At 34.6% G+C, this 22,188-nt stretch overlaps 2 protein-coding genes across 5 annotated transcripts; one reads left to right on the forward strand and one right to left on the reverse strand.

The window, feature by feature from the left end:
- Positions 1-14,959: 14,959 nt before the first annotated feature.
- LOC110713196 (pentatricopeptide repeat-containing protein At2g13600-like) lies at positions 14,960-17,967 on the reverse strand. The gene has a single exon (XM_021891659.1). The coding sequence runs from the start codon at positions 17,903-17,905 to the stop codon at positions 16,100-16,102; it is 1,806 nt and encodes a 601-aa protein (XP_021747351.1). The 5' UTR covers positions 17,906-17,967; the 3' UTR covers positions 14,960-16,099.
- Positions 17,968-18,108: 141 nt separating this feature from the next.
- Positions 18,109-21,783, forward strand: LOC110713198 (glutathionyl-hydroquinone reductase YqjG-like). 4 transcript variants are annotated; one of them, XM_021891661.1, is made up of 8 exons: positions 18,109-18,232; positions 18,801-18,917; positions 19,314-19,427; positions 20,036-20,254; positions 20,346-20,522; positions 20,603-20,827; positions 20,952-21,080; positions 21,379-21,783. In XM_021891661.1, the coding sequence occupies exons 3-8, from the start codon at positions 19,422-19,424 to the stop codon at positions 21,610-21,612; spliced, it is 990 nt and encodes a 329-aa protein (XP_021747353.1). In that variant the 5' UTR covers positions 18,109-18,232; positions 18,801-18,917; positions 19,314-19,421; the 3' UTR covers positions 21,613-21,783. The 4 variants fall into 4 exon arrangements, with proteins under 4 accessions (XP_021747353.1, XP_021747355.1, XP_021747354.1 ...); XM_021891663.1 differs by lacking the exon at positions 19,314-19,427; XM_021891660.1 differs by lacking the exon at positions 18,801-18,917 and having other exon boundaries at positions 18,173-18,232; positions 19,312-19,427.
- The last annotated feature ends 405 nt before the right edge of the window (positions 21,784-22,188 follow it).

Below are 22,188 nucleotides of genomic sequence, written 5' to 3' on the forward strand. Positions count from 1 at the left end.
GAAAATTTCCCGTGTCACACTAAAAATGTACCGTGTCACGGGAAAGTTTGCCGTCTGACGGTTGGACTTCCCGTGTCACGGTACAGATTGCCGTGTCGCGGGATACTTTTTTAGGGTTTTTATCATTTTAGGGTTCTGTGTGCTCCCTCAGCACATTTTCCCTATAAATACCCCCCTCATTTCCGATGTACGGAGCATCAATTAATTCTTTAGTTTTTACTTTTCTCTCTTCTATGCTTTAGCCTAAACACTAGCCTACCCTTCTCATTTCAAAATTCCTTCTTCAAGTGCTCAAAGGAGTCCATACTTTACTCATGGTTCTGTCCTTAAACCAAGGCGTGAAAGGTAGAACTGTTTGAGGGTTTGGCCCCAAATCAACTCTACTTTATTTAATTTAATTTAATTATTGTTTTATTATTTCCTTGAAGTTATTAACTCGTTTATTATTTTGTAGTTGCAAACAAACAAAATCAAAGTAAGAATTATGTTCCTTTTATTTCTGTTATTTTTCTAACGATTTTATGTTGTTGGAATTGTGATTAAATTGTTTCCAATATTAATGTTTGTTCTATTATATTTATTGATCACCATATTGCATGTTAAAGGGAATATGTAATTGAAAATCACGCCTAATAAGATAATTTGGACAACCGGTTTAGGATCCTTTTCAATCTTGTTAATTAATTCAAGTGATCACAAATATTTTAGAATTATATGTGTGCATTAATATTCAACCAATTTAGTTAAATAATAGTTTGGAGCGAATTGAATATTTTTTTTGTATGCCTTTGAGATCACAGGAATGCTTTTCAATATAAGAATCGAGTAGAGGCCAATACGGGCGAATGTGACTCCATGACTCACTTCGTACCATCATCCTCGATCCTCCTTTCGTGGTTCCGAACCATATGGAGTTAGTAATCTCATGGATTATGAATGGGGTGTAACCTTCACGGGTCAATCGTTGTTGACTTTGTTGTCCCTTATTCGTGGTTGCCTTTTATGATCCATGAACGGTTTACAAGTTCCTTAAAAACTTGTTGGCGGCTCCCTACTTTCCTTGTCCCTAATCGTATATGTCAATTCCCACTTCCTATGAGTGTCAAGCATATTCACCACATGCTTTTACGTAAACGCACTTCAAACGACGCCTACAATAACCAAAGCCAAATTGAATCATACAACTTGGAACCATTAAGGCCCTTATTCAAAACCCCACAAAAGTTGTAAATAAATAAAAACCAGAGTTTAAATAAATTCAAACTTATGAAAATAAATAAACTTCGAATAATAACCAACTCTCTACTCAAAATCCCACAACCCTGATGTGAATGTTGCGTATGTAAGAACCTGTGGTTAATCTGCTCCCCAATATTACAAGTGTAAAAATTGGATCGTCACAGGGTCATTTAGGGGCGAAGGCCATGACCAAAGGAAGACACACACAAAAGCACGCAATCAGCAAAGTTGAGTACATACAAGCTGCGAAATAAATTAAGAAAATACCTAACATGCTACTAATAATCAAGCATAAGCATCATTAAATACAAACTCAACTCATGACTCAATTATCAAATTTATTAAGACCTCACTAATTGATATTAACTAACTCATTTATTTATTTCATTGGATTTAGCAATAGACAAGGTTGTCCAACCCATGTCCCATTTGGAATATCAATAAAAGAAAAACCCCATGCCTCCATTTGGAAACATCAATAAACATCCAATGACCACGGGCGCGACTCCATGACCGTAGTTAGTATGAGATCTCACCTAACTTCTAGTTTAAAAAAAAAATATTTGAAATAGGAGACTCGTAAATCAGACGGCCTCGATAAAAGTACACGGCTAATACCCCATGTACCCCAACCCCTGATTGTCATTACTCCAGATGTGCACCAATCCAGAGTTTTATTGCTCATCTATCTTGCACTTTACGTGATTTACAAGTTTAGACTTGGTGATGACTCATATACAAACAATACAATCAATCAAATATCAATTCAATCAAGTAAAACAACTTTCCAATATCAATTCTTGATTTATTAGTGACAAGCAACATTTATTATTTATTCCTTTAACTACCTCGGTGTATAAACACCTTGAGTGCATAAGGCACCCCAAAAACCTTAACCTCATCGTATAAGACTTAAATTCTTCCTTTACTCATCCTGCTTGCATAATCATGAATGAGTAATAAATTAATCATTACACCAATCATATACCTTTGCCTCTAAGCGCACCTTGCATAATTAGAGCACAAATAATACTTGCAATATAAAATAGTGCACATCATATGAAATTCACAATGTATAACCAAACAATTTAACCCAGTCATCCCTATACATGATACTAAGTTCTCGATCCGTCCTTAAACATGCACCTACAAGCAAGGTTTCGTAACTTGTACGTACCTTGAATAAACGAATTGGTATGTCACTTTACTATCTAGAAATCACCTTTAATAAACTCCTCTCCTAAACCAAACAATAACATTTCAATCAATACCCAATCAATCAAATTTACAGCAATACTAACTTACTTTAAAACCTTCAAAATCCAAATCAAACAACACTTTAAAACCTTCCCTTTAGTTAAAATTAAAGGCTTATATATAGTTCTTTAAATTTTAATCATAAAAACCTTAAAATACACTCTTATACGTGAAATTATAACAAGTTTAAAGTTAAATAAAACTCTTAGAATTATCTAAAACCCCCTAATAATCTCCCTTTTTAATGGGTGATTAAACCCTCTTTATAAAACATCAAAAGTAATACTTAGATATTTTTTTCAGCACTTAAAACTTCAATAAAACATATATTTATGCTTAATTAACTTTAAACATAATTAATTTTATTAATCAAACTCAAGGATAATATTTTAAGTATAAAAAAACTTCGGTAAAATAAAAACTGCCCGAAAATCATATCTAGAGGCTGAATTTGGATACGAGAGGGTGGTGCTCACTACCATAGGTAATGAGTCTTTCTTACAACGTTGTTTCCACATGAAAAACACTACTTTTTTTTTTATCAAAATCGGATGAGTTCAGAACCTGATCGGGATTAATATTAACGAACGGAAATCTAAAAATTAAAACCCGGATTTAAGTGTTCAAAATAATCTGGAATTAAGTTAAAATAATCATTAGTTATAATCACCAAAATTTCAAAACATCATTACTATAAAAGCGCTAAATCAATTGTTCATAAAACCCCTAAAATCATGATTTTTAATAATTTAAAACCCTTAGGTTATAAAATTTACAAAATCTGAAAATTATGACACTTATAAAATATGAAATTATAAAGTTTAATCATAAAAATACAATTTGATACTAATTAAATTAATTTCAAACAATAAAATCAAAACCCATAAATCAATAATTATAATTACACAAATTAATAAAACTAAGGAGAAAGAAAATTAGACTAACCTTTTTGTGTGGGAATTTTTTGGGGATTCATGGGGTATTTATAGGAGATAATTGTAGGGTAAATAAGAAGATTGAGCCTCATAAAAATAATGGGTCGATTAAGTAAACAAATGGGCTAGGCTTGTGTGATTGGACATAAATTGCAGAATAAAGGTGCATAAAATAATTTGTTCAAATAATTTTCGATCCAGATTAATAATTTGAAACTTTTGAAATTAAATTATGAAAAATAACAAATAAATATTATAAATAAAATAAATTTTCATTTATAAAATATTTAAAAATACGGGGGATTACACTTCATCTCTAATTTACTGATCTATGTAACTCCTCTTATTTTGGAGGAATCTCCTGTGTCATATTCGCGGTTTTTTTTTCGAAAAAAAATCCGGGAATGTTCTTGCTTGCTAGGATGTACCTGCATTTATATTTTGGACTATAGGACTTTGCTTATCTTTCCTTAGGGTTGACCTAAGACTTAGTGTTGACTCAATGACTTGACATGACTCAAGGTATAAACTTGACTTAATGATGACTCACTTCGTGTGACTCGTGTGTGCATTGTAATGTGATCGTGCGACTCGAAAATGCAAAAAAGCAAAAATTACCGTCATTTTTGTGGAGGGTACCGACTTTCTCCTGAAAAAGAAAGACGCAAAAAAGAATCGAAGCTTTTAATGGTGCATGTTGAATGAGCTTAATCCGTTATCGTTGTCTATCATAGTACAAGGATTGTAATCATCTTAGACTATCCTAGTCGACTTGATAATGAATGTATTTAGGTAACTTAGGCACGGAGGCTATGTACTTCATACTTTGTTATGAAATGATGATTATGAGTGATGTTGACAAGGCATGCTTCAACGTTGTGTTAAGATTTCATGACAAAGGGTTCCAAAGGGTAGGACTATTTGGTCATGTATCTGTGTAGTGTGTGAAAGTGACACTAAGGTTACGCAAGGGCTAAGTGTGTGGAAAAATATATTGAAAAGTGTCAAATAGTGGTGACTCTTAGGCTAGGTAAGCTAATGATGTAGGGATCAAGCCCCCAAGTCTAGCTCTAAATGAATAGGGATGAGCACAGGGGATCCCTTGATATGATCACTGTGTGAGTGTGTGAATGTGAAATTAAAACATTTCACGTCTAGGACGAAGGCAACTTCGAACTTGGCTAGGTGTTTCTAAATCTTGTGAATGCGGAATTTTGTATGCAAAAGGGTTGGTTTAGAAAAGACAGAGAGAAAGTAATCAAGAATTTCTTGAGAGAGAGAATTAGAATTAAAGAGTTGTTGATGATTGAAAACGGAGATTTAGGAGACTATTTATAGAGAAAATCAGATGGATGGGTAGAAAAACGAATTAGAGTTTCGAAAAGAATAAAACGAATTAGTGCCAGACGCCAAGCATTAGCGCTAGACGCCAAGCATTAGCGCCAGGCGCTAATCCTGTCGTCAGGCGCTAGAAAACAATTTCCACGCGTTTTCTTAATTTGATAAAATTTATCCGTAAAGGAGGGCAAAATCGTATTTTCCTTAAAAACACATCATTTATTCTGATTAAAACTCTAAAAAGTCAACTATAGTCAATTTATCAATGCTAATTAAATTAGGAATGAAAAGAACCTTCTAGAAGAATCTAACAGACTATAATCAATTCTAATTGCATTAGGAATGATAAATCAATATTAGGTCCTCCTTTAGATCATTTGGCCGGATATAAATATCAAACCGGGCCCAGTTTAGTAATTTGGCCACAACTTCCTCATTATTCACCGGAATTGGACTTATAATATATCGTTGGAAAGCTCTTTTTGAACCCGACCCAACTACACTATTATTGGAATCTTTCCATGGACCAAACCAAACAGGATTGACTATCTTCTTAAAATAGAGTAAGTTTTCAAAAACAAAGAGAAAGAAAAGAAATAAAACTATCCGCAACACTAGACTTTCCACACTTTCACTTCATTTGATTATGATTCGACGTGAAAGGTACTCATCACTGGGTTTGATTTTGGGGAGACACAAATGGGTGTCTACACCTTCCAATCGATAATGTTTGTGTAATGAATAGTATTGCAACCATGTAATAAATTTTAAATATTTGTCATTTTATGTGTGAAACATTGTTCTTTTGATTTGTCAATTCTTTTCCAGAGTCTATCAATATTTTGCAGACTCAATTTGATGATTTTTAAGAATCCATTTATTACATTTGATGACCTTCCACGTGATGACTTTTCATAATTCATTTACTTGTCAAATCTACATGGAATTTTATCTAATTTACATATGATGCACTAGTGCATTCACATCATCAATCTTTTTTATATAAATACAAACTACTAATACGGAAGTGTAATCGCTATTCATCAAAACCATAATATTATTATGAAACAAATTCGTTACATGTGATCAATAGCGGTAATAATAATCAATTACATATCACATTAGATTATTATATTGTAAATTATGATGTATGTTAATTTTGATTAAAGATAAATTGAGGTGGCATAGGTAACATAAACTGTACTCCGTAACCTGAAAATTTTATTTTTTTTTATTTTTTTTGGTGGTTCGTATTTTAGAGAAGGAAGTTGGAGAACAATTTTTATTTTGGGTTCATGAACAATCATGATCTTAGAAAAGAAGCTGGTGTAACTTGTAATTGCCAATTGATGATCCTTGCTAATTTTTTTTGTCAACCTTGTGGATGCTGCATCGGAGAAATTTTTGCTAATATGCGTAATTTGTTGTAAATTTATAGTATTTATTTGAATGTCCTTCATTTTGTGATGTACTATAGCATTTCAACTAGATTTTGAGAATAAGTGAAGGTTGTGATTGTCAAAAGTGAAATTTCAAAAGCGATTTGTAAAAAAATAAATAGAAAACCTCCATTATTCATCAAATCCCATCAATCCAAATTTCTTGGTCCTGGCAGAATATTATCCTAATCTTTGTGGTTTTTTATGTGTATATCTAGTATAGAGACCCTAGAAAATACTCCTAGTTACTACTTATTACTAGTAGCATTTCACTGAAGAATGTTGATATAAATATGTTAATCAATTACCTTCAATTTGCATTTCATGTCGCGATTTCTATGACTAATCCTAAATAAATGTCTAGTTCACCTATTTTTAAGTGACAATGATCCTCGTATGATTTTTTGAAATATGATATTATTTATGCTAAATTTCATCAAGTAGGATTTGATGTGGGATACGGGCTACGGATCAAGTAAATTAAAATAAGGAACGTTAGATGCAAAATATAAATGATGGAAAAATAAAGAGAGAGAGGAGACACAATATGGTGACGCGGAAAACCCCGATAAAGGTGGGTAAAAACCGCGGGTGGTGATGAGTCCACCAATCTACTATAATACGGGCATAAAGCCAATGTTTACAAGAACAATATGTGTATGATAATCGATATCAATAAAGCATGCATAGAAATAAATATAACAAGCTTGGGCGTAGCTATATGGTCAGGTGGACATTTGGCGTAGTGGATCAGTAATATTGCAGAAGTACAATATAGTAGTGGTCTTTTAGATGAGTGGTGTTGGGATTAGAATGCAGTAGTTGGGCAATTATACTTTTAGTGGAAAGTCCACGTGGATGGAGGTTAGATACATTACATGGGAATAAAGGAGTAGTATGTAGTGTATTGTATTTAGGAGGAGGTAATATACGTAGGATGTGAATGAATTCATGTAAGGAAGACTCTTCTATTTATAGAACTCCAACAGTAGATAGTAGGTCGGTTGGAGAATAGCGGGGATGACCTCCTTGAAAGTAGGAAGTGGTACTTCACCATTTTACTTGGTCTTATGTTGAATATAGACATTATGGATTGTTCATATGGTCAACGACTTTAATAGACTTCTTCTTAGCAAAAGAGATTATCCCCTTGATTTTAGGGAACATTAGTAACTATCTTGACATGGTCTTGTACTCTTGTATATCTTAGTCTTGACTGTCAACGCCGGTCAACGGTCGAAAAATTGTCCCATAACAATAGCCCCCATTTTCTTAGTTGGAGCAATGTGAAAACTAGGAAAATTATACTTACTTTAATTTTGACTCCGTCTTCATTTCGATGTTTGTGTCGTTATCCTTGTGTCCTAGCTGTTGATGTCTTTGTCATTGTCTTTTCTTAATGATGCACTTTGTTCATATGTAGCCTTAAGTTGTTGCCATGTTGATGTTGATGATATTGTTGGATGTTGTTCGTCGAGTCGAAAGCTAATGTCAACTTTGGAAGCAAGTGTCATTGATGACAACGGGAGCTGGTCATCGACGGACGAAAGTTGGTGTTGTCAGCGGACGGAACAGACGAAAGTCGCTGTCGTCGACGAACGAAATCCGCTGTCATCGATGGACGAAATCCGATGTCGTCGACGGACGTAAGCTAATCGTTGACGAGCGAAATTTGATTCGTCGATGTCAAAGGACTTTGTCGATGTTGAATGTTGGTTGTGATAATGGTCATGACATTAGTCGGAGATTGTCAACAAGTAATAAATTGGCGACAAGGCCAAAACAGGTGATTCGAGTGCTAAGACCATTGAAGAAAGCAACGATGTCTGTGTACACTGGTGATAATGCCAAATCTCAAATGTTGTAACATAGATTGAGTACTTGGACAATTAGATGATAGGGAATCCTTTAAATATGGATAATGATTATAGAAATACAGTAAATATACTTACTTTTGATCCTGCATAAACATATCGTTAGAGAAAAATATAATAATTCATTAATATGAAAGACATTAGATTAAACCAAACCTGTTGATGATTGTAATGTTGCTTTAAGGTCGCTTCATTCGAGGGTAGAGCAATTGAATCGTCGTCATTATGGCAATAACCACGAGTATTGAATAAACAATGACACGTTAGCTCTTTGTTATAACATATGGTGTCGAACTCGGCTCATTTTGGCGACAAAAACTCTTTTCAACATGGTGTCCGGCGATGAGGCCGCATATGTAATTTGAATGCAATTGATAAAGGATTTCTTAAGGTGTTAACTCATTTCATGGCGTTAAAGCCAACCGGAGAACTTTGTTGCGATGTCCGACGCTAAGTTAACTGAATGTATTTAGTGTTCACACTTGGTGTCACAACCAAGTGGTGCTTTCATCATAATAAATTCAAGCGTCAAGGTCATTAACATTTCAAATGTTGTCTTTGTACGAAGATAACATTTGATCGCTTTGTCTTGTACTTTAAAGCACAAAATATTTATCGTATGTGATAACTTTTGTGTCATCGTTGAGAATAAAGACTTGTGAGCAAATATAATCATTGCATGACTTTGTATCGGAGGGTAAACTCTAATGCAATTCCAGAGCTGCCAACATTGGGCATTATGTGTCTATGTTACCAATGCATGACTAAACCAAATTAAATTAGAGAACGAAAAACAAATGTTTCATAGATAAATATTGAAGACATGCAAATGAATAAAAGATTGTTTTTCTAAAACGATTTTTATAGACATTAACGACACTCAATGCTTATGACACTTTGTCAATCTAAGACACTATATGTACTTTTAAGACTTGCGTGCTTTGCGGTGTTTCATCTGTTAATATGATCAATCATTACGACCAATCCTCTCGGTGTACTTTTGAAGAATAACTTTGAAAAAAGTTATACTATCGTTGTATGGCCATCATTGTGCGCCAATACCCCTTGCGCCCTGACGTCTGATGCTAAATGCAGAGGATTAAACTGGTAGTTCAGGTACCGGGTGCTTGACGTCTGACGCTAGGGTCTATTTTGCCCGGGATTCGTTTTGCTTCGATGTTCTTTTGAGTGGCAGTTTTACTCATCCCTTTTGGGGATGTCAGTGTAACTGACACCTTTGTGAGTAACCATTGTCTGGAGCTCTGATCGTGAACCTTTTTTCTTTGACATCGTCGTTCATTGCATTCTGCAAAAAATATAAGATAAAACAATGGATATTCTTTTGACGACTTAGTTAGTGATTTATCGTAAGGATTTGAAATATTTTGTTAAAATAAACGATATTTCTAAGAATAGCATATATCATAGATATGTAGGCAATATAAAGCAATAATGATTGAAAAAAACATACAAGATGACCAAATCAAATGTATTTAAATGGGTTAGAGCTTACTTTCATGTTGTCATGAGACTCATGACCCTTAATCACAATTATCTGATGTTCTAATCCTTTGCCAATGTTGTTACAACTTGCTGGTGTGACCCTTGGTCGTCGTCACTGTGACATTAAGGTTTCGTCTTCACACACGTCGTTGTGATCTTTGATTAAGTCATTATCTTCATGGCGTTGAGGTATATGATGTTTTCATACAAAATATTGAAATCGTTATGCTTAATCTCGGCGTCGAGTAACCTGTTCATCATCACTTTAAACACTAATGTCAGATTTTTTCATTAAGTCATTAATAAATTGAAAATGTGAAGTGTCTATGATACATAATAAGATTTAGATATTGCATATGACATCAATTCATAAATCAAGATGTAACCACATGTTTCATCACAAGAATTACTGATAATCAATTAAGAACAATAAATAGGCCAAATAATAACGAAAACATAAATGTGTATTACTATGTCACCAAAGATGATAGACATAACAAGTAAAACTTTAAGGCAGTAGATCATGTCAATGACAATGCTAATTAGAAAATCAAAGTAATAATACGTTAGTGAAGATGATCAATGGAAACAGAAATAAATACTTTAAGCTAGGTAACAAATTAAAGAGCATGATCATGACAATGTATATGTAGAAACTAAAAGCGATAATGTTATGTACCTCAATAGTGTCGGCGAGACAAGATTGATGTAAGTCAACATACATTTTAAATAATAGAAAGTTACCTTGATACGATGTTGTAATACCCCGTATTTTTTTATGTATTTTTATAAAGTATTTAAGTTTTAATAAAATGTATTGTCAAGGGCTCAAGTATTTTAATTAAATATTTTAAAGGGTTAAAGAATTTTAAATATAAAGTTTTATAAAAGTAATATATGTTTTGGGCCAAACGTTTATTAATTATTGGGCAATGTAAATTATTCCTACATACTCTTATTGGAATAACCCATTCCAAAACCCATAACTTAAGCCCTATCCCATAACTCAAGCCCACATTTTTATAAGCCCAAATTTAACCCTACACTTTCTACTCTATAAATACCCCATGAATCCCCAAAAATTTCCCACACAAAAAGGTTAGTCTTATTTTCTCTCTCCTTTGTTTTATTAATTTGTGTAATTATAATTATTAATTTATGGGTTTTAATTTTATTGTTTGAAATTAATTTAATTAGTATCAAATTGTATTTTGATGATTAAACTTTATAATTTTCAGATTTTGTAAATTTTATAACCTAGGGTTTTTAATTATTGAAAATCATGATTTTAGGGTTTTTATGAATAATTGATTTAGGGCTTTTATAGTAATGATGTTTTGAAATTTTGGTGATTATAGCTACTTATTAGTTTAACTTAATTCCAGATTATTTTGAACACGTAAATTCATGTTTTAATTATTAGATTTCCGTTCGTTAATATTAATCCCGTTTTAATCCCGATCAGGTTCTGAACTCCTCCGATTTTGATAAAAAAAGTAGTGTTTTTCGTGTGGAAATAACGTTTTAAGAAAGATTCAGGACCTTTGGTAGTGTGCACCACCCTCTCGTGGCCAAATTTAGCCTCTAAATATGATTTTTGGGCAATTTTTGATTTTTAACGATGTTTTTTTTATGCTTTAAATTTTATCCTTGAGTTTAAAAGGGGTAAGAGAAATTTAATGTTTCTATGTAATTTAAGTATAAAGATGTATTTTGATGATGTTTTAAAGGATTTTTGATTAGTTTAAAATGTTGGAATTTTATTTAAAGTAGTATAATTGTGATTTTTAATAACAGGGTGTGATTATCCATTAACAAGGATTTTAATTAGGGGTTTTTAAATAATTTTCCGATTATTATAAGTCATTTAAAGTGAGTTTAAGTTGCTGAAAATTGTGTATACAAGGAGAATTAATATAGTATTATTGTCCCTTTATGTAGGAGACTTAATTCGAGAATTGTTGTAGTGTAATCGGTTACTTTAAGGGCTTATTTGAGGTACGTTCGCGCACTTAGCATATTTTGATGATGTAGAATCATGCTAGGCTTGATTTCAATCAATTACAAGTAGTATCATGCTAAGGTTTATGTATGGAATTGTGAATTAATGGTGTTGGTGATTGAATTGTGAAGCATGAATTATTTGTGATGGATTAATAGTTGGAAAATTATATTTTGGGCATGTTGTGTTTGAACCACATTTTTATTTATGGCATGTTAGAAGGCATGATTAATTAAACTACATGTTTAATTATGTTTGGAATATTGAAAAGGAATTTTATTATCGTTCAAATAATTTTTATTGATGCTTTAAGCTTGAGGAAGGAGCTATATAAGTGTCTATGTACACAAGGAATAAATTATATGTTGGTGCCTTTGTGCACTTAAAGTGTTTTTAACACCGAGGGATAGATTTTGGCGCATTATGCGTTTAAGGTGTCTTTGACACTGAGGTAGAATTAAAAAGGGTTCAACATTAAATAATATGTGGTCACTAAGTGTTCAAGAATAAATTTGGTATGTTTGGTTGATTGAATAATTATTGTTGATTGTTTTCTGATGCTTTGAGAGTTATCACCAAGTCCAATAAAAGGTAAATAATGTAAAGTGAAAGAGATTACACACCAAAACTCTTGGAACGTATATACCTTGAGTATGAACAATGGGGGGAGTTATAGGGTTTTATATTTAACCATAACTTCTAATGGAGTACAGGACGTTGTACATTCCTTTTTATTTATTATTATGCGCAGGAATTCCGCCACCTTTGAGTGGTTTTATCGCTGGCACGGTTAGCTCCCGTGTCAGTTAACCTCAATTTATTTGGGGGAGGTTAGTAGGAGGAAACCTGTTCGATGCGTAATCAACGCTAAATGAATTATTTAGTGTCTAGTCATTGTGTTTTGTTGATTGATGTGTGTGCTTGTAAACAGGTGCAATGAGGTAAGTGTGTTGATAGGTGAAAGCATGTTAGCGTGGTTAATTTACGCTTATGTACTCAGCCTTGCTGATTGTGTGTGTTTGTGTGTTTGGCCATGACTTTACCTTGGCCCTATGATGACCCATTTTTAATGGAGAGTAGTGGAAACAAGTAGAGATAAACTTTTTAGGTATTGAAGCATAATCATGATGGGGCATGAGAGAAGAGTGAATCTTACTAGTTTTCATTAGCTAGGTTACGAGGTGTTTTATGCTTTATTTATTTATGACATATTTTATGTGGACTAACACAAAGGTTTGGTTTTGGAACGGTTTTGAATAAGGGCCTTTAATGGTTCCAAGTTGTAGTTTGATTTTATTTGACTTTGTTTGTTTGGCTTTAAACTTTATTTTTGTTTGGTTGATTTTGAGTTGACTTGTTTAAACGGTTTTTAATTTTGAGTCTTCCGCTGTGTATCTTTGATAATTGCCTTAGCCGTTTTCACGGTGGCGGTAATGTCTTAGTTATTCCTAAATCGTATTTTAAAGAGTAGAATGGATATTTAAAGGAAAGGAATTTCTAGGGTCTTACAGATGTCATTTAAATCGAGCCCCAATGTTGGATCACTCGGAAAAGTAAGTCAAGTCTGGCCTTCGGTGTCATATTCTAGATTGGTAAATTATCTACGAGAGCATTCTCATTTATCAACTCACTGTTAATAAATCATGAAATAATAACAAATAACATTCTCCACCATATGTATTCAAAATAGCATTAAGTATTCATAATTACGTTAAGAATGAATCATAATCAAAGCATCGACAATTAATCAAAGTGTAATGATCAAAGCGTTTAAAAACTAAGAAAAAATAATCATAGTAACCAAAGCATGATATATTGAAGCATCAGAGATCAAATAACAAAATTTAATCAAAGGGTTAGATTAATAATCAGAGCATACTATCTTGCCTCCTTGTGGCAACTTCATGAAAAATGCAAACAATGTGAAATGAAGTTAGCCACAAAATATAATGTTACCATCAACTTGTTGTTGTTGATGACAATATTCCAATGTCACAAATCAATTAATATTATAAATCTCATGTAACCTTACATCATCTAAAAATACGCTTGGTAAAACATACATTAGTCATCACAAGTAGGTGTGTTCGCGGTGCGGTTTGTAATTTTTTCAAACCGCACCAAACCGCACTTAAAAAAACCGCACCAAACCGCACCACAAAATGCGGTTTGGTGCGGTGCGGTTTGCGGTTTAACCACATTTTATTAAAATTGTAATTATTCTTTTAAAAACTAAGATTTTATTTCATTTTATAATTATTAGTTTATAATTCAAATATTAAACTCTTTTAATTAATCTTTAATCAACTATAGTTAAAGATTAGCTCATATAATTTAGTTCTTTTATATAATTTTAATGAAAACATAGTATAAAAATCGCAAATCGCATTAAAGTGCGGTTTAGTCTCAATATTTTTTGAAACCGCACCAAATCGCAAACCGCGGTTTGGTCATTTTTTAAAACCGCACCGCAATTTTCAAACGGCAAACCGCACCAAACTGCAAAGTTGCGGTTTGGTGCGGTCTAAACTGCACTCTGTACAACCCTAATCACAAGTTATATAAATCTAAGCGCTACATAAGCTAATGTCATGAGTTATTGATAAAATTTAAAAAAAATATTTGCAGAATAGAATAGTCTCAAGTAATAAATCTGAATTTTGCAATAGGTAAAATCTTACTTGTATCATCATTAAAGTTACATTTGTCTTCATGGCGTCATTAATAGATGACACTTGATTGTTAACGACGTTGCTGACTGGTGTCTTCGACACTAATTGATGTCGTCGTCGAAACTAGATGTCATCGTCAAAAGTGGCTTTCGTCGTCGACTCTGGCTTTCGTCGTCGAAACGGGCTTTCGTCGTCGACACTGACTATCGTCATCGAAGCTGACTGTCATCGTCGATACCGATAACATAACCTAAAAATAATGTTAATTAAACGAAAAAATAATATTGTGTATAACGACAAACCCTGGATTTTTGGGATATTGCGAGACCCATGACTTAAACGAGACCCATGACTTAAAGTAGTGTTTTCCATGGCGTCCTTCCCTTTTAAGTGTGATGTTTAATTTGATGGTGATGATATAGTCTTTCATAGCTTAAAGAAGACGCAAAATAGTTAGTTAAATTAAACCACAAGGAGTAACATTACCAAAACTCTAAGGTCGTCAAGGATAATTGCCCTTGTCACAACATTTCGAGTTAAGTTGGCGTTGATCACCACTTCTCATCGCTGGGACCACGAATAATAATTCTTATAAAGTCACTTTACGGGATTGAATATATCGTGATGACAGGAATGTGTTTAAATGTGTTTAGAAAGGAACTTTTGTAGGGTTGATATTTCAATCTAGCTGCATCCCCACAGACGGCGCCAAATTGTTTATGCTAAATTTCGTCAAGTAGGATTTGTTATGGGATACAGGCTACGTATGGATCAACTAAATTAAAATAAGGAACGTTAGATGCGGAATATAAATGACGGAAAAATAAAGAGAGAGAGAAGACACAATATGGTGACGCAGGAAACCTCGATAAAGGTGGGTAAACACCGCGGGTGGAGATGAGTCCACCAATCCACTATAATACGGGCATAAAGCCAATGTTTACAAGTACAATATGTGTATGATAATCGATATCAATAAAGCATGCATAGAAATAAATAACAAGCTTGGGCGTAGCCATATAGTATGGTCAGGTGCGCATTTGGCGTAGTGGATCAGTAATATTGCAGAAGTAAATTATAGTAGTGGTCTTTTAGATGAGTGATGTTTGGGATTAGAATACAGTAGTTGAGCAATGATACTTTTAGTGGAAAGTCCATGTGGATGGAGGTTGGATACATTACATGGGGATAAAGGAGTAGTATGTAGTGTATTGTATTTAGGAGGAGGTAATATGCGTATGATGTGAATGAATTCATGTAAGGAAGACTCTTCTATTTATAGAACTCCAACAGTAGATAATAGGTCGGTTGGAGAATAGTGGGGATGACCTCCTTTGAAAGTAGGAAGTGGTTATTCACCATTTTACTTGGTCTTCTATTGAATGTAGACATTATAGATTGTTCATACGGTCAACGACTTTAATAGACTTCTTTTTAGCAAGAGAGATTATCTCCTTAATTTTAGGGACCATTAGTAACTATCTTGACATGGTCTTGTACTCTTGTATATCTTAATCTTGACTGTCAACGTCGGTCAACGGTCGAACAAAATCTCCCATAACAGATATAAACCCTTAAATTGTTTAATTTTTATTGGTTTATTGACACTAAGATGCAAGCTAATCTGAAGAAGCTCAAAGCATACACATTTTATGATTAAGCTCAACAAATGAATTATGATGTTTAGTGTGATGAACTTTTTGCAAGTTGCTGCGGATCATGCAAATTTTTTTGCTGCCCATAGGTAATGTTTCTTCCTTCCCAAAGAAGCTCAAGAACTCGCGATAACTGCTCAAAGAGGAACAAATGAACGTATGAGAATTAGCAAGACCTTTAAAAATCACGGAAGAAGCAAGGAATATCCAGATAATAACAAGCTGCTTCCCTGAACTTTGTTTACATTTCTAGTTTTCATCATGTCCCTCATTTCTTTTGACCCTTCCCAGTGATTCAAATCCGCAAACAAGTTTGATAACAAGACATATGTCGATGGATCAGTCTGCTTAAGATGGATAGCACACGCTGCTGCTCGCTTCCCTGCTTCAAAATCCCCATGAATATGACAAGCGCCAAGTAGGGCCTTCCAAACTAATGGTCCTGGTTTGAAAGGCATTTTTGAGATAAGTTCTTCTGCTTCTTTGATATGTCCAGTTCGTCCAAGCAGATCAACCATACAAACATAGTGATCCTCTCCCGGTAATATTCCATATTGGTGACTCATTAAAGAAAAATACTTCCATCCTTCCTCCACAAATCCACCTTGACTACAAGCATAAAGTACACACACAAAACCAATGTAATTTGGCTCAACGCCTGCAGTTATCATTTCATCGAAAACTTGGAGAGCTTCTAATGCTTGGCCATTTTGAGCAAATCCCATAACCATAGTAGTCCATGTAATGGTTGTCCGATCCTTAATACGCCTAAACACTGTCATTGCATTATCAATACAGCCGCATTTGACATACATATCAAGCATAGCATTGTCCACACATACATCCATCTCACTTCCAAGCTTAATTCTCAAACCATGTGCTTTCTTTCCTTCATCCAAAGAAGCAATATTAGCACATGCTTTGAAGGTAGTGGCAAGACTAAACTGATTTGGCCTTGTACCTGCAATCTTCATTTCTCCAAGGAGCTCTAGCGCGTTGCTAGGCGCCCCACAAGTCAAGCACCCGGTTGCTATCGTTGTCCAAGACCGAATATTCTTGCAACTGATCTCACGAAAAGCTTTCAGCCCTTTAGCCAAGTCCCCAGACTTCACATACATATCAACTACTGAATTCCCAACACATGTTTCACTTGCATGGCCAAACTTAACAAGCTGACCATGCATCTGCATTCCAAACTTATCATCACCAACATTACCCAAGGCACTTAGAACAGCTGAAAATGTAAACCCATCAGGCTTCGCGCCCTCACAGATCATCCTCAACCAGAAGCTGGGCACTTCTGAGGGTGAAAACTGCAAGTACCCCGACATCAAAGCATTCCAAGACACAATATCTTTATCTAAACACCCATCAAAAGCCTTAATAGCATTCGTTAATTCTCCATTCCTAATCAAAGCAGTCAAAAATGAATTCTTAACATAAACATTCCATTCAAATCCCAGTTTAATTACCAATGAATAAACCTGATAAGCCTGAGAAACAAACCCAGAAAAGGAACAAGCATTAAGTGCACTAACTAAAGTGAACTCATTAGGCCTCACATCAGTGCTAAACATACTGGAGAAATAAAAAAGACCTTGCTTAGCAAAACCACGGCGCACAAAACCAGCAATAAACGAAGACCAAGACACAACATTTCTCTGGGGCATTTCGTCGAACAAGTAGAGTGCACTATCAAGGTCCCCGAATTTAAGGTACATATTAAGCAGAAAATTCTGCAGATAAATGGAGGAATGTAAACAACAGTTTTTGATGATCTGGGTATGTATTGCTTTTCCATGGGGTAAATCTGAAGTTTGATGGGCATTTTTGAGAAAATTATAATACCCTTTTTCTTGCTCAGTTAATAATACATCATTACCCAGATTAATGGAAGCTTTTGAGATTGTAGTTGTGAAAAATTTATAGAAAGAAGATAAATATAAGTGGTGGGTTCTCCTCACTTGAGAATAACAAGCAGGAAAAAGCATCACAAAATAACACAGAGGAAAGATGAAGCTTCTTTCTAAACAAATGTCTAATTTGGTTTCTGGTTCCTCAATATTAAAAGCAAAAGCAATCTAAACTGGCGTGCTGTCGCGACATTATTTAATTGTTGTATTATTAGTTCAAATTACATTATCGAAGTGACACTTATTCTCAAATGACGGAGTAGTTTGATTTGTTTATTATTACACCCAATAAAGCATTGAAGCTTTTTACCAACTTTTTTTTTTCTCTCTTACTTCCACTCTCAGTTTTCCTCAAGCAACAGCGGAAGAGGCGGCGGCTAGTAAGATCAATAGAAATTTTATTGGGTATGTTTTGAATAATTCACTGTTTTATATATATGAATGGTGTTCTGAATTTTAATTTATTGCGGGAATGGTTTGTTCTAGTATTTCTTGTACATAAAATTGGCTAATCTGTTTGAGCAAATTGATCATATAGATTTGGCATATGAGGTACGATTAGTTTTGAAGCTAGTTCATTACTATATCAAGTGTGTATTATGTGCAATTTAACAGATCTTGTTTGTCTGGTGTACTAGCATCATGTTGTTTACCTCTTAACAAAATTGGTATACTAACTGATGTCGAGAATCAAAAGTCTTGATCAATAAAGAAATTTCACCAATTTGGTTCCGTAAAACACCGATGTATGATCAGCTCGTTCTGTATTATCATGGTAATAAACATGAGAAGCAAGCTAATTCTGTCACTATGTAACCTGAATGCTGTGGTAGTACAGTATAAGACCCGAATAGGAAGGAAGTGCTAATTTTGATCATGTTCTTTATTAGCTGCACAAGTTGATACATCGTTTTGCTTTGTTTTACATAAATCACCGAAAATCATCTAGATATTAATCCTGATCTAGCTGCAGGATTTGCACAACTTGAAAAGCTAAAGGACAACCAAAGACAATAGTGCTCATGTCATTTCATTTAGTCACAAGACCCCTCTTTCACTGGCTATACCCAGATTATTGAGACTGTCCCTGGTAAGAATCCCCTTGTAGCAAAAATAGGAAGCGAGTTTTAGAATTTGTTATTAGACCTTAGAATCCCTCAGAAATGTTGTGAAGACATTTAGCTAGTTTACCAATATCAGACCCAATTATTACATTATACTCCCAGCTTGCCAACTTGGTAATCCTAAAAACTAGCCCCTTAAAATGATTAAATAGTTGACAAAACTGTTTTACACATCTTTTCTTGAGGGATTACCTGATCTGTATTTGTAATGTATACGTGATCAATGTTATTATGTATACACATTTGAATCTAAACATTTAAGAATTGTAAAGACATAGAACTGATTGGTTGCTATTCGCACCAATTTATATCATAATGATTTTTATGATACAATTGATAATTTGATGTTTTATCTGCTAGAGGCCTGGAGCAGCTCATTGGACAAGTATAGCAATTTCTGCTTCAAGTTTATGAAAATTCTGCCCCTCAAATCACCTAGCACAAAAACAAACAAATAGAATGAGATTAAAATGAAAGTAAGTGTTGAGGACTTGAGAAGTACGAGGACTTTGCATCAAGATTTATGACATCAATTGTTGCATTACGTTTTTATTTATTTTGGAATGTTCAATCTCCCCTTGCTTCAATTGACCTTCTGGCTCAAGCTCCTATATTTTTAGTTCAATCTCCCCTTAATATAGTAATTGTAGTTCTATTTATAAGCTGCGTTCCTTTGTGCCATTGTGTGTGGGTGGGGTTTTTTTTGGGTGGAGGGGGGGGGGGGGGGGGGGAATGAGATGACGGTTCCTGAATTGGTATCACACTAATAAAACCATGTCGGAATTGCAGCTTTCAAGCTATCTTTTTTCCCTGTGTTGTGCATATGTCATGTCCCTTGATCTATCTATGAAAAACTATATATGTTTTTCATATTTTCTATAAAGAAGACAGTAGTAATTTGCTCAATCACATGCTACAGAATACTGTAAAATTATTTGAACTTTGAAGTCTTATTTCACTGCTATTAAGTTGTCCTATATGTTTCTCCGCATCTACTCTCATTTCACATAATAGGTTCTTTAATGAAATTTATTCTCGTCATACTTTAGCAAACATTGCTAACCTGTTCTGTTTTCGGTTTTAGTGTACCATGGCTCAGACTGCAGAAGATACAACAGCAAAGACTGGTGCTTACATTCGCCCTCCATCAGCATTCCGCAATTTTATTTCAAGAGATCAAGGATCAGCCTTTCTGCCTGAGTCTGGAAGATATCACTTATATATATCTTATGCTTGTCCTTGGGCATGTAGATGCCTTTCTTTCTTGAAGCTTAAAGGGCTTGAAAAGGCGATCAGTTTCTCGGTAAGATGGGCATCTATAACTGATACAATGTTCATACCATCATATGTAGAGCTCTAGCTTAGTATAACATATCATTTCCTTGCACTTGCAGTCTGTCAAAACCAAATGGGAAAGAACAAAAGAAGGTGATTCACATATGGGATGGGTTTTTCCCAACTCTGATACTGAAGAACCAGGTGCTGAGCCGGACCCTTTGAATAGTGTAAAGACTATCAGACATCTTTATGAGCTTGCAAGTGCTAATTACTCTGGCAAATATACAGTTCCTGTATGTATCACTCATTCTATGGCACTAACATGACAATTTTCGTTACCCTATCTTTTGATTTACAAACTTGTTTTCTACAGGTTGTTTGGGACAAGAAACTTCACACAATTGTAAGCAATGAGAGCTCAGAGATTATTCGCATGTTAAACTCTGAGTTCAATGATGTAGCTGAGAATAGGAATTTGGACCTTTATCCCCATCACTTGCGAACTCAAATTGATGAGGTTAATGAATGGATATATGATAAGATCAACAATGGTGTCTACAGATGTGGATTCGCCACTAAACAAGAACCATATGATCAGGTTAATACCGTTGTTTTTTGAATCTTACCTTATGATCCATCTTTGTTTTGTTGGCTTTTAATAGGCATGGTTCTGGTGCTCAACCTTGTGTCCTGATGATATCTGTTTATGATCCATTTCTTAGGTTGTTGATGGACTATACGAAGCGCTGGGAAAATGTGAAGAGATACTTTTTACACAGAGATATCTATGTGGAAGCTCGCTAACTGAAGCAGATATTTGTTTATTTGTTACACTAATACGGTTTGATGAGGTAAATTAACCATGGGTAGCAGAGTAGCAGTTAGCTCACTGGTTGCCAGTCTCACTATCCAAAAAATCAGGCTCACATAAATGTATTTCAAGTTGTTGTGTTACAAATTTCCTACCTTTTAGCCACATGATATGACATTTAGCTGCATCTGAAAATGATATAAGGGTGACTAAAATAATCTTCTTATTAACCAATGTACAACCTGATAATCCTGTGAGTCATGCTTTAGATAATTTTGGTTCATTTCTGTGCGATTGTGCTCTTCGCTTTAACTATACTTTTCTCGATCTGCTCATAGGTGTATGCTGTTTACTTCAAATGCAACAAGAAACTGATCCGCGAGTATCCAAACTTGTTCAATTACACTAAAGATATCTTCCAAATTCCTGGCATGAGCAGCACAGTGAAGATGGATCACATCAAGAAGCACTATTATGGAAGTCATCCTTCCCTTAATCCTTACGGGATCATTCCTCGTGGCCCAAATATCGACTTCTCTTCTCCCCATGATAGAGAAAGGTTTTCTTCTTAGTGCTGCTGACAAAACTGTTCGAATTATTGTCATAAAAAAAGTGTCTTTTGCTTGGCATGTAGGCCTTAGATGGTTGGCCTTCCTGTATTTGTTACTTAATGTGGGATTTCTCTTGCTCATGTAAGATGCATATTCTAGTGTGTCATATATAGTTGTTGTTTCGGGTGAAAACAATGGGACCTAGCCGAAGGTCCAATGAAGTGGATGAAGACTAATCCGGTCCAAATGATGTTGGGCCGAAGGTTTCCTGCACAGTAAATACACGTAAACTGGCCTCGGGGGTGGATCCGAGGAAGACCCCTCCGATGCCGAAGTCAAACAGTGTTGAGAGAGAGAGAAAGCTATGCAAGAGAATTAATGCTTGAGGCTTTTCTGTGAATTGATGATAAATGACTCAATTGAAGGCTTTTATACCTTAGCATGACAAAGGAAGGAGGATGATTGGGCCGGACTCAGTCATGGGCCGACCATGACAATTTAGGCCGCTTGACTTATGCTGACTTGGCTTAATTGGAGGCTTGGGCGTTGACCTTGGAATATTGGGTCATATAATGACTAGGCCCAATTAGCTTAATT

The sequence above is a fragment of the Chenopodium quinoa genome, unplaced genomic scaffold (assembly GCF_001683475.1).
Source record: "Chenopodium quinoa cultivar QQ74 unplaced genomic scaffold, ASM168347v1, whole genome shotgun sequence".
Lineage (NCBI taxonomy): Eukaryota > Viridiplantae > Streptophyta > Magnoliopsida > Caryophyllales > Amaranthaceae > Chenopodium > Chenopodium quinoa.

Excerpts from the sequence above, each read along its gene's own strand:
- LOC110713196 (XM_021891659.1), bottom strand. The coding sequence starts at position 17,905 with ATGCTTTTTCCTGCTTGTTATTCTCAAGTGAGGAGAACCCACCACTTA.
- LOC110713198 (XM_021891661.1), top strand. Across the intron at positions 20,523-20,602 it reads CTGGCAAATATACAGTTCCT|GTTGTTTGGGACAAGAAACT; the intron begins GTATGTATCACT and ends TGTTTTCTACAG. Across the intron at positions 21,081-21,378 it reads CACTAATACGGTTTGATGAG|GTGTATGCTGTTTACTTCAA; the intron begins GTAAATTAACCA and ends ATCTGCTCATAG.